At 40.4% G+C, this 13,604-nt stretch overlaps 2 protein-coding genes across 2 annotated transcripts; both read right to left on the minus strand.

The window, feature by feature from the left end:
- Positions 1-1,239: 1,239 nt before the first annotated feature.
- On the minus strand, positions 1,240-1,542 carry LOC112199159 (protein GLUTAMINE DUMPER 5). The gene has a single exon (XM_024340217.1). The coding sequence runs from the start codon at positions 1,540-1,542 to the stop codon at positions 1,240-1,242; it is 303 nt and encodes a 100-aa protein (XP_024195985.1).
- Positions 1,543-11,593: 10,051 nt separating this feature from the next.
- Positions 11,594-13,069, minus strand: LOC112199160 (zinc finger MYM-type protein 1-like). The gene is made up of 2 exons (XM_024340218.1): positions 12,764-13,069; positions 11,594-12,676 (listed from the first exon to the last, which is right to left on the minus strand). The coding sequence occupies exons 1-2, from the start codon at positions 13,067-13,069 to the stop codon at positions 11,594-11,596; spliced, it is 1,389 nt and encodes a 462-aa protein (XP_024195986.1).
- Positions 13,070-13,604: the final 535 nt, after the last annotated feature.

Genomic DNA, 13,604 nt, shown 5'->3' on the forward strand with positions numbered 1-13,604 from the left:
TTAGCTGGAGGATGGGAGGTGGTCCCATCCCCAATAGTTCAGGTGGGTCCAGCGGTACCTGCATCTGTATGATTGGTCCTGGTACCAATGTGCCAGTGTTGGGCCGACTACGCCTGGTGCTGCGTGATTGCTCGCTCTGCACTGGATTGGCGGTTCTTTCCAGCGTCTTTTTTAGTTCATCAAAACGTGACATCAGCGTAGCCACCTATTTTTGGGCCTCAGCCTTCTCTCTACGCTCCTCTTCACGCTCTCTGTTTGCCTTGTGAAGGTCCGCCAGTGCCAGCTCGTACATAGCGGAGAGATCCTGGCCCGGTGGGCGGCTGCTGCTTGGATTTGCCTCACCGCCGGGGTTGGCTGGGGTGTTGAAACCGCTGGGATGGGCGGTTGGGGGATGGCGGACTGGTCCGCCTGCTCTTCAGCGTTTCCCCCGCTACCGCTAGTCATGGTAGTTGTGGTGGGATGACCTTTTGTTCAAGGATTTCCCATAGACGGCGCCAATGTTAATGCTCAAAGTCTGGCGGTAGCCAAACCTTCGTTTAACCCTGGTCCGGTGGGTGGACCGCTACTCTGTTTACTCGGTGATCTTCGCTAGCTGTCAAATGAAAGACAGGGCGTCAGAGGGAGACCGCGTTGGGCGGTCTTCACTTCTCCGATGCCTAAGTCAGTCAATGCATATAGGCAGCACAACAATAAATGAGTAGTAAATGCGTAATTAATGAGGAGAAAGGAGAGAACCTTTTATTGGTGAGGAGAAGGCTGATCTTCTCCTTGTTTTCGATGTGGGACTGATGTGCTTCAGTTCTCAGCTTCAGGAGCTTCTGGTGCTATCTTGACACGGCGCGTGGCGGCGCATAGGCGGTGATCTGGGTGTGATTCGAGGCTCAGGCGGTAGCTCGCCTGGTTGTGTGTTCGTAGGCTACTCATTTGGCAGGAATCAGTACCTCTGGCGGTGCAATAAGCGTAGCCCAATATAGCTAATTATGCATGTAAATGTACATGTGTGTACAATAGAGATGTGTATTAAGCAATTAGGAACGTGTATTTAAATTTTCTTGTTGGAAATTGGTAAAGAAAATTTACAGCTGGAAAGCAAGAAACATCTCTCATCAAGTTATTCACATTTCCCGAATTACACCATAGAAAACAAAGAATTAGAAAAACAACGACAAAAGAATTGAACGAATTGAAAGGAAAATTTTTTTTGAAGGCCAACAATAAGCCAAATCTGAAATAGAGCAGCTAGCTCATTGGTGTTGACGATGCTGCCTCTTTCAATTTCTCACAGTTCTCTTCCTTATCATCTCCTTTTATCTTCTCTGATTCCTCTTCAAAACTAGTACTTTTAGTAGGGCAAACCGGAATCGGGGTGGCCAAGTAAGTAGAGTTCTCATTTCCGGCCATTATAACCAAAACCTTGTCTTTAAACACCTTCACAGAATCACTACCCGACTCCAAATCTCTGTCTGCACTGCTGTCTTCTTTATGTCTCTTCCAAAATGAGCAAGCCAAGATCAAGAGAGCACAAACAACAAGAATAGCCATTGTAACTAGACCGCCTAAAAGGTATGGGATCGGAGAGTGCAAAGGTGAAACCGGCGGAGCCAAGTCCGGTGGTCCTTTCATCGAAGGTAGTTTTGTTGGTGAAATAGTAGCCGTTATAGTGGTTCTCATTTTTGGAGATAGTGGGGATCTTGGTTTTGTTTAGAGGGAAAGCATGTGAAGAATGTGAGCTTGGGGGAAAGATAGCCATGGTACTTATACCAGGAAAAAAAAACATGTATGATCATAAAGAAACTTAAAGAAAATGTATGATCATGTGTTTAAGCCTGACATCACCGATGGCGATGAGCAATAATACTATATAAATTGGCGAATATCTCTTTTTCCTTTTGAAGGTGGGAGATGGAAAAAGCTTAATCTAGAATCTGGTCTCATTAATGGTGGTATAATGCCAACCGACCCTAACTATGAGTTGGAGCTGAGCTGTTCTAAGAGATGAACCAGCAGGATTTGAAAATGGGCAGGGTTGGAGTTACCATATGGTGTGCGTTGAATTTACCTTCTGGACTTACCCGATTTATCACAATTAATCTCGTTCGATGTTATTGTTTTTATTGTGTAAATGTAAAAATAAGGAGAAATTTTAAATACACACCTCTAACTACTTAATACATACTCTTTACTCAATACACCATCCATTTAATTTCTCATTCTAATATATTACTAAATACAACGAAACAAGGTAAAAGCTTTGAAGGCAGCATCCATCTGTGGTGGCTCTGAGGCCATGGCGTCAGGGTCCATTGCTGAAGGGTCTGATGGTATGCATGGGGTGCAGGATGGGTAGGGTTCAGAGCCCATTTCCCAGTCTAGGTAAGAGATGATTTCCTGGTTCATCTAGGGTGTGATGTGTCTTGCTTGGTGATGGCGACGTACACCAGAAGGGTCTTAGGTGTCAAAGTGATTGAGGAAGTGTCTCACACTAGGTGGCGGAGGTCTTCGTAATTTTCGTAGTTTTTTATTGCTCTGGCTAGTTGTTTTCTTTTTGGAACCTTAGTTTTTTGGATTTCCTTTTGGTTTTAGTACTCTTATGAGCATGCATTGTAATATGATGGGTGTTTGTACCCTTCATACTTGACCAAGCGAGGTTGTTGTGATTTCTATCAATAGATTAGTCTTCCGTTGCCCTCAAAAAAAAAAAAGTACACAACCCAATGTACCTAAAATTTTCTTAATCTAAAAAATTATAATAACAAATTACAAATAAGTTATTGACAAAAGATGACTTAACAAATACATCCTTTAAAGATTGAATTAAACATATAATGAGCACTCCACTTGCCACATGTCATGAGTTAATTTACTTTTTTACCTTTAACTACTTCTTTTGACTTGTCCCTTCATAATGAATAAATCTTACAAATAAGGACAATCTGGTCTCCACTTGTAACATGTCATGAGTTAATTTATTTTTTTACCCTTAACTACTTCTTTTGACTTCTAATCCTTTATGTTATATTTTTTTTTAGAATAATCCCTTTATGTTACTTTTTTTTTTCCTTGAGAATAATCCGTTTATGTTACTTTTTTTTTTCTCTTGAGAATAATCCATTTATGTTACTTCACAAGACCACACTCTCCTACTACTCTCATCTTATCGTCTAATCCTACTACTGCCCTCGTCCAATCCTGCTACTGCACTCGCTGCACTCATACTCTTCAAGTTCTGCTACTGCACTTGTACTCGTGTCTAGTTCTGCTACTTATGTTCTACTACTGCACTTGTCATTACCTAATCCTGCTACTGCACTCGTCCAATCCTGCTACTGCACTCGCTGCACTCATACTCCGTCTAGTTCTGCTACTGTCCTCGTACTCATGCTCTGCTACTGCACTCGTCATCGTCCAATCCTGCTACTGTACTTGTCCAATCTTGCTACTACAATCGTTGCACTCATACTCGTCCAGTTCTGCTACTGCACTTGCACTCGTGTCTGGTTCTGCTACTACACTCGTCATCGCCCAATCCTGCTACTGCACTCGTTGTACTCATACTCATCCAGTTCTGCCACTGCATTCTCATTTCAAGTAAACCAACCCCATTACTCACACCAATTTCGCAAATGTTAATCGAAAACACAACAAACTAAAATCACAACAACATTAATCAGCAACTGAAATCAGCAGTCTCAAACTTCAAAGTAAGCTACACAGACATCCACGACACTAAAAAAGCGCCCGAGCTTATCCAGATTTGAATAGCAATTCAGTTAATCAAACACTAAAGCTACTCTACCACACAAAAATCAAAAGCCAATTCATTATCATAATCAAATTGAGCCAAATCACGACGATTCCCAATTAGATCCAACACAAAATGCAACACCAAATTGAAAAAACAGTCGATGCAAGTAAGAAGCAGCAATCCAACTGTATTAGAAGTCATAATCTTCCTTATTTCGGCATTTGATTTTTCCAGAAAAATGTGAGAAAGCTATAGCAGAGACTATGGAATTAGAAGTGGATGTGAAGCTGAGAGTAGAGACGAACCTCTAAATAAAAAAAAGGATTGAAGGATCGAAGGAGATTGGGGCCTCGGGATCGGCGAAGTTAAGAGGAGGAAGAGTAGCTGGAGGTGGAGAGAACGTGAGATCAACCACTGGCATCAGAGCTACGGGTTGGACTCGCTGACATCTGACTTGAGATCGACGATCGGCACAGGAGCTACGGTAGTCTCCTGAGTCGGACGAGGCTACATTGACGAGTCGAGGTCTTGAGTCGCCGGAGGCAGCTGATGAGAGAAGAGAAAAGTTTGGGTCTGAACGGAGGGAGTCGAGAGAAAAAAAATCATAATATTTTGATAATGGCATTGCAGTAATTTTAATGAAAAATTGTATTGATTCGTAATTACGGATGAAATCTCAGAGATTAGGTCTATTTCATTCTCTTTGGGCTTGGGCTTTGTGTGCTTATTTGTATAAATCTTATACAAGATGGGTTTTCTGTTTTTGTAAATTTAGTCTGTTACTTATATGTAATTTCTAAAATTATAAAATATCCTATTGTTTCACTATATTAAGGCTACTTATTATGATTAGTATATGCTAGCAAGATTGCCCGCACTTTGCTGCGTGATTTACTATTGGCGATGAATTTTTTAGAAAACTAATTGTTTCTATACATAAGAATATCATTGATTTTGTAATGTTATATAGTACAAACGGTTTCGTTTGGTTTGTATATTGTTCTGGTTTAAAATTTTTGGTAATTGTGGACAAATTTAGGTAAACTGCACCTGCTCTCAAGTGGAAGTTGGTAATCTGTATCTGATCTCAAAGGGTACTATGAAGACAGATACAACACAATGAGGTTGAGATTCCATTAGACGTAACATAGATTGAAGTTATGTCCTAATTGAATCTCAATCTCATTCCGGTGTAGATATCTTCATGGTACCCTTTGAGATCAAGTATGTCCTATCACCTACCTTTTGAGGTTAGGTACATTTTACCTAAATTTTTCTATTACAATAAATAAATCCAAATCAAACTCAATGCATGAAGACTTTTTAATGGATGGCTACAGCGCGTTGTTGGACCTGCAATTAAATTAATTATTTGCATAAGTAAATACATAATAAAGTTGTATTATATTTGAATCCAAATGATTTGAGTGACAATATGTGAAATAGGTAAATAGAATAGTATCTGTGTTGAGGACATACCTGAATATAATAGTATTTCAAAGCATAAATTTGTTGTTATTTTTGGTAAATCTTTTTTTTTTTTGAATAAAGGGCTGGTGCGGCTGCCCTCAAGCCTTGATTAATGAAACTGTCGAATACAAGGGGGGGACATTGAGCCTAAACCTCGGATTACAATAAGCATCTAAAGAATGTCCTGAAATAATATCAAGAGTCTCTACCAAACAAATGTATTCAACTAGGCACCAACTAGCAAAGAGTGCTCTACTGGCTACTCTATTTGCTTTAACATAGCGGTGACATAACGGAAAGATAACTTGATATGTAACTCGATTACAACGTAGCATAATTACTAAAAGCACAGCTTTCCTACTATGTTGCCGCCGAAAGATAAATCTGACGCACTTAGCTTCACCCTGCCACTAGGTGGTAGCGACCAATTGACGAAGCAAGGAACTCGCCACCTACCCAGAGCAGACAAGGCACATAAGATGTGCAGCTCGGGACACAGCCCACGTCGCCCTACCCTAGCTTGGGAGGGACTTATTGCCGGCATAAAGCCACATCTAACTAAGAAATAACAACAAAAGAAAACAATAAAAATAACAATTGACCAATAATGGCCCATTGACATCTTCCAGGCCCAAATACCAACCCATTGGGCCCACTAGTCATATCCAGGCCCAAGAGACAAGGGCAGCAAGTACCACTAGCCAAATCCCAACCCACTACAGCAACCGCACCAGAACCTGCGCCGCCGCCCAACCCCCGGCATCGTGCCCCCACTACCAGCGCCTCACCATCTGCCTGTAGCAATATGAATATATGGTGGTGGCTTATTGGAACCAGTTTGTGGAAGAAAAAAAAAATCACTGAAGAGCTATTTCTCATTAGAATTAGTCTACTGAAGGCAAGTTCTTTATGACTTATTAGTAATTATGTATCTAGATTTCAGTTTCAAATAATTTTTATCTTGGGACCTAAGAGTATAATGTCAGTTCATAGCTCTAAAGAGATTGACCTTGGGATTCCCGGAAGGCACTTTCAAGCATTAGTTATAACCCTTGAGTTTAAGCTCAGCAACTGAACTTCATTGTTCCTATATCAAGAAAACAAAATTAAAATGTCCACAGCACAAAACTAAACCAATCAAAGAAACTAACAAATTTTTAAACATATAGTTCTACCTCTCACTGCAATGCTGACAGTTGAAAGCTGAAAGCAAAATCTGTTCACAAACAACACTTATAGCCAGACATAACCACAATAAACAGACGCTGCAGAAGATTGATAATCAAATAAAGGAATTACTTTTGTGAAGTTTGGAATTACAGTGAACAAAAAGTTGGTTGTGCCCTACAAAATAAACATTAAAAATCACAACTTTGATGAATAAAATCAAGGACAAAATACTGTTTACTCCCTATACTTATAGGGAGTCGACGTTTCAGTCCCTCACTTTTCAATTTCACCTAGAAAGTCCCTAAACTCTCTGATTTCACCTGTTTGGTCCTTACCGTCAAAATCTCCTTTAAGTTGTTGACGTGGCATTCCTTGCACTCTAAAATGTCTATTATACCCTCACTTATTTTTTTTCTTTTATATTTACTCTCTCTCTCTCTCTCTCTCTCTAACCTCTTCTTCTTCGTCCCCTCTCTCCTCTCACGCAATACACACATCAAAAGTCCCAAAACAAAAAAACTAAACCAGAAAACCCAAAAAAAAAAAAAATTCTGAAGATAGGAAAGGCCCCATGAGCGATCAATAGTTCAACACCACCACCACTACCACCTACAGAGCACGCCTCAGCTCCTCCTCCAAGCCTCGGCCTCCTTCTTCTCCAACCTCCTCACCTTCCTCTCTTCTCCTTTCGCACCTTCGTCGAGAACGGCATTCACCTCTTCACCGTCTTCCTCTCCCTCCTCATCTTCTCCTTTCGCACCATCGTCAAGAACGGCATTCACCTCTTCACCGTCTTCCTCTCCCTCCTCATCTTCTCCTTTCGCACCATCGTCAAGAACGGCATTCACCTCTTCACCGTCTTCCTCAAGTCCCTCCTCTCCCGCCTCGACCTTGCCGCCAACCCTCCTTCCGATCCCCCTCGCCAAAATCCCCTTCTCCGGCCACCTCCACCTCTACCATCGCCCCTTCCTCCACCTCACCAGCGTCAGAACCCTCGACGAGGACTTCTTCTCCAGCGACGACAACGACTCCCGCGCCCTCTTTGACTCCACCCACAAAACCCCAATCTTCATCTTCTCTCACTTCACCTCCAAATTAGGGTTTAATGGAACTAGAGTTTCTGACATGGCCATCTCTAGCCTCTCCTTCAAAGCCGACCAATTCACCATCTCCGTGGATTCGAGGTTTCGAGAAGGAGATTTCCGGGTTTATGTTGATGTGGATATTTGGGATACAATTGTGGCGTTTATGTCTACTGTGGATGCTTGGATTGCTATAGTGGATTCTAGGAAGAGTGGGAAGGAGATTGTTACGGAAGGGTTATAGTTGGTAGGATCGATGTTCTGCCAAGCTCTGCAAATAAAGTGCTAACCTAGAACAAGAAGAAGATCCGGAGAGGAGTTGGAACATGAAGAATATTCAGATCAGGATTTGGGAAGAGGAGTCGGAGGAGGAATTGGATGAAGATTCCAATGATGATGATGTGGAGACGGTGGTGGAGAGGAAAATGAAGGTGGTGGTGGCTGATGAGGAGGAGGAGATAGATGAGTTTAATGATCCAACAACAAGAGAAGAATGCATGGAGGATCTGTTGCTTCTGTGCTGTGTGCTGTTAGATGGGATTGAGTATGAAACAAGGCGATGCAGGGGAGATAAACAGAGGAGAGAGGGGAGGAAGAAGAAGAGGTTAGAGAGAGAGAGATAGAGAGAGAGAGAGAGAGAGAGAGAGAGAGAATAAATATAAAAGAAAAATAATAAGTGAGGGTATAATAGACATTTTAGAGTATAAGGAATGCCACGTCAGCAATTTAACAAAGATTTTGACGGTAAGGACCAAACGGGTGAAATTGGAGAGTTTAGGGACTTTCTAGGTGAAATTGAAAAGCGAGGGACTGAAACGTCGACTCCCTATAAGTATAGGGAGTAAATAATATTTTGTCCTAAAATTAAAGGGAGGAAAAAGAAAAAAAAAAGGATTGAGAAAGAGGGAGTACATTTTCACTGCAGTGCATACAAAGGCTTTTAGTACTCTATTCCAAGTGTGGTATACTTCTGACACCAAAGGCATTGTTCTAATAAACGGTTGTAGCTGAACCAAATCTTGGTTGGTAAGATTTTCAATGCTGGAGATTAGTGTAATTGAAAGTATACCAATTAAAGCATTGCGTACAAAATGAGAAAAGAAGAATAAATCTAAGACAAAATAATGTTTACTCCCTATACTTATAGGGAGTTGACGTTTCAGTCCATGACATTTAATTTCATCTAAAAACTCTCTAAACTCTCCAATTTCACCCAATTGGTCTCTGCCCTTAATTTTCCATCAAAAGCTCTGTTATCTTGCTGATGTGGCATTCTGTACATGACCAAAATGTCTACTTTACCCTCACAGATTTTTTTTTCTTTTCTTCTCTCTGTTTTTTTTTTCTCTTTTTTTTTATCTCTATTTTTTTTTTCTCTTTTTCCTTTTATGTCTTCTTGCTCTCTTTCTGTCTCCAAACCTTCATATCTTCCTTGGCATTCCTTCCGATTCCTCTCTTGGCTAGGGTAGAGATCGCTGCCATAGGATGGAGACTTATAAGCGAGGCGCTGGGTTCCGGCAATTGAGCTTGGTAGTTCCAATGGCGGCCTTGCTCGTAATCTTCTCTTCTCATCAATCAAATCTGGTATGGGAGGTTGTTTCGGATGCAGTGGTGTGGAGGTGATGGGGCAGCAAGTGTTGGCCAATTGATTCAAAGGGTAATGAGGAGGCTAGAGCTTTCGATGTGTTGGCTGATTCGTGATCTTACGGTGGAGGGACGCAAGTATGATGCCATGAAACGGCGCGGCAAAGCAGGGTATTAGGCAAAGTCTGGAAGTAGCCATAACCCAAGAACTCAAACTCAGCCTCGTGGCTTAGCAGAATGACCTCTTCATCACTTCCAAGATTTGGTCTAATGATCGATGCTCACTGTGACTTGGTTCTTCCAGCTCTAAAGAAATCCCTTTAGTAAGTCTAGCTAGAGATTTAGGAAAACGACTTTCTCTTAATGTCTGGGTTTTCAGTTGACACCAAAATCGATCTGTCTCTCACTCTGTCATGAATTTCTGAGTTTTTGGTTGAAATCTTGAGCTCGTGGTCAACTGGTCTTGCTCTTGGTTCTATTCAGAAATCTTCAAGCATGGTAATTAAGTTGCTGCCTTGCTCTTGGTTCGAATAATGTATGTACGAATTTCAGTTGTTGCCTTGATCAAATTTTATGATTAAGCTGTTGACAAGTTGGATAATTAGCTGTTTGAGTGTTTTCCCGTTTCCCTGAGCTTTTTGGATGTTAGTTTAAGGATGAGATTATTGAAATGGTGATTGACATTGAATAGGCCTCGCCAACTGAATGCCCTTAACTTTGAAATGATTTCTCGACTATTGGAACTTTTCCTTGCATATGAAGAGGATGTTAATGCCAAGTTGGTGATTCTGAAGGGGAAAGGAAGAGCATTTTGTGCTGCTGGTGATGTAGCAGTTGTGATTCGTGATATTAATGAAGGAAATTGGAGATTAGATGCACATTTTGTGTTAGTGGTGATGTAGAATGGTTTGTCATTTTTGTGAGGAGAAGTCAACAAGGATTTCAGATAGGGCTGCATAGCTATACTGTCGGACAAGGATAGGAACCCAAAGTGGGAGCCTTCTAAATTGGAGCTCATCAATGATCATATGGTTGGATGATGAAAAATGGGAATAGTTAAAGCTCCCTGCAAGATTCAAAAAGAATAAACAGAGAAGGAGAGAGAGTTGGAAGAAGAAGAGGCAAAAAGAGAAAGGGGGAAAAAAAAAAAGAAGGAAAAAAAAAAAGTTTGTGAGGGTAAAATAGACATTTTGGTCGTGTACGGAATAGCATGTCAGCAAGGTAACAGAGCTTTTGACAGAAAATTAACGGCAAGGACCAATTGTGTGAAATTGGAGAGTTTAGAGAGTTTTTAGGTGAAACTGAAATGTCAGAGACTAAAACGTCGACTCCCTATAAGTATATGGAGTAAACAATATTTTTTCCATAGTATCAGCTATAGAAATCACTTTTGTGCTTGTTGTGCTCAATCCTTAAAGATGTAAACTTTAATGTGCGGATATGAGAGAGGAAGCATACTTGACTATGGGATTGACACCGTCAATGATTCTAAATGCTACTATGGAAAACGGATCCATTCAAGCCAAGTCCAAGTTCTTAGCTACCTGAATATTCTTGAAGGACAACTGAACATTTAGTCTTATCTTCACCAAGTCCATGTTCTTAGCTACCTGAATATTGGAGCAGTAAAGAAAGGTAGTTATGCTTGAGGTTTTAAAAGCAATTCCATTTGTATCTTTGATATATTGATATTGTTTTTTTTCTTCTTTGAAGTAATGATAATTTCATTGATAAATAACGCATGTCAAGAAGGTCATTACATACCCACCCGCTGCCACATAACAAGGGACAAAACAAGGCTTCGTGGGGGAGTCACAATTCTACATAGGATAGACCAACTATATTGGAACTTATCGTTCACTTATTTAAAGCGAGCCTATAACTATGAACTAATCTCGCATAGTAATAGGCTAGTTAAAAAACAAAACTAATTAAAAAATGGGTACAAAAACCCAATGCTCATCCTGTACCCAAGAGATCCCGACCCAAAACTTGATTTCAGTGCTGCAGTTGCAAACAGCGGCCCAAGAAGCCCAAGGACCCACCAGCATGCCTCCCCCGCCACCAGAGTCGCTGTCGGCCGTTCAACCAGCCATTATTTGAATACTGACGTAGTCGATGGTAATTCCACAGTTTCTGCCGTCAAAGCCACCGAGAGCTGGGCTCAGATAGGAGCCCAAAAGCGGCACAACGCCTACTACACTGATCTGGACACCCAGATCTAGTTATGTACCCGAGCCCATGAAAATCCGCCACCAGCAGCCCCACCGCGACAGCATCATCACACACTTGTAGTGGGGCGCCTCCATCCTTCGCATTGGTCTCTGGTCTGAACAGATCAAACCCCAAGCAGTGGCGGAGGGAGAAATGTTTTTGAGTGGGGGAAAAAAAAATTTACACTAAAATAGACCATTGATCATGATCACAATTCACAACATTACAGTAGCTAAATATTAATAATATTTCAATTAAATACATACCCTGCATTTGCAAACAATGCATATACTACACAAAAATAGAGACAATATACTGCTCAAGTCATCTATAGCTGTCCTCGACGAGGAGCCATGTTTTGGAATCGTTGAATTATAAGCTCATTGTCAATGACATTGAATATATCTTTCTCAAGGTATACTGTTAAGCTATCATTCAACCACTGATCACCCATTCGATTTCGCAGTCGATTTTTTATGATATTCATGGCAGAGAATGCTCTTTCAACTGTGGCTGTTGTAACAGGAAGTACTAGTGCCAAGGTTATGAGTAGATAGACAAATGGATATGTCTTGTGCTTTCCTGCCTCAACAAGTTTCTGTGCTAGATAAGAAATTCCTTGCAAGTCTTGAAACTTTGTGTTAGATTGCATATCATCCATATATATATCAAGCTGAGACTCTAGTACCAACAAAGCTGATGTAGAAAAATCATTCGGATAAAATTGAGCAAGAAGCATCAAACGTTGCTTGTTGAAAGCAGAAAATGAGTGAAGAGGACTTAAACATGCCAAACAAAGGAGTAACTCAGTATTGACCTCATTGAAACGATTGTTTAGCTCTTGAAGTTGGAGATCTATCACAGCACAAAAGAAATCAAAGCGATAATAGTGCATATTTGTGATTTCTGGACTTTTGCGTTTTGATTTCCATTTACATAGATGTTGATCACTCATGTTGGGAACCATAATATTTTCTTTGCCACAGAAGGCAACAACTTGCTGTAATAAAGAATCCCATCCATTATCCCTCATATCTTGCAATCTTGTTTTGCAAATTTTCACTAGATCCATTGCATTTACTATATCTTGATCATCTTTTTGCAAGGCTTGTGACAACTCATGACTAATTCCAAGTACAATCCTCATCAAGTGCAGACTAAATATGAAATCAAAAGATTGCAATAACCCCAATGAAATAAATGCATCATGTTTCTGATCAGAACCTACTTTGTCAAATGCTATTTCATCTAGCACATCAATTATGGATGAGAACATGGCAGTAAAGTTTATGAGCGTACCATAATGGGAGCCCCAACGTGTATCAGATGGACGCTTAATCTTAATTTCTTGATTTAAGCATCTTCCACTTGTAAGTTCTCCATCTTTCAATGCTTGAATAACTTTGAGAGCCTGCTTTTCTCAAAGAATATCACGACGTTTAGAAGATGCACCAACAATGTTTACAACGTGAGCAACTGATGTGAAAAAAGCACCTACAATGCTTTGTTTCTTTGCTACAGCCACCAAAGCTAACTGGAGCTGATGCGCAAAACAATGGACATAAAAAGCATTGGAATTCTCCCTCAAAATAAGTGTTTTTAAGCCATTAAGTTCCCCACTCATATTACTTGCTCCGTCAAAACCTTGGCCACGTAAACTTGATATGCTTAAACCATGTTTACAAAGCAATGCATCTATAGCTTCTTTAAGTGTTATGGCAGTGGTATTAGCAACATGTTCAATGCCAATGAAACGTTCAATCACACAACCATTCTTATCCACATAACGAAAGATAATAGCCATCTACTCTTTTATAGAAACATCCCTAGCTTCATCAACTATAATAGAGAATAATGCATTATCCATGTCTCTAATTATAGTATTTGTTGTTTCAACTGCAGCAGCATTTACTGTCTTTCTGAATCATAGGTGATGTCATTTTGAGGTTTTCAGGAGCATTTTTCAAAGCAACAGCTCTAACTTCTTGATCATGATCAGCAAGAAATTATAAGAGTTGAAGAAAGTTACCCTGATTGCTTGAATTGTCCGACTCATCATGGCCTCGAAATGCAAGGCCTTGTCTTAGAAGAAACCGAATGCAATCAACTGATGCAGTGAGCCGAATTCGATAATTTGTTCTGGATTGCTTAGCATTCTTGTGGATAATATTTCGAATGTGTTGATTTTCATTCATCAAGGCTTCACACTTCTTCAAAGCTTGATTATGAGCACTGCTGTGGTCTCCGACATGATCATATAATCTTTCTTTCTTTTTCCAATTTCGAAAACCATCACTAGTAAAGACATCACCACCTGCTTGATCTCCAATATTTGCTTT

The sequence above is a fragment of the Rosa chinensis genome, chromosome 4 (assembly GCF_002994745.2).
Source record: "Rosa chinensis cultivar Old Blush chromosome 4, RchiOBHm-V2, whole genome shotgun sequence".
Classification (NCBI taxonomy): domain Eukaryota; kingdom Viridiplantae; phylum Streptophyta; class Magnoliopsida; order Rosales; family Rosaceae; genus Rosa; species Rosa chinensis.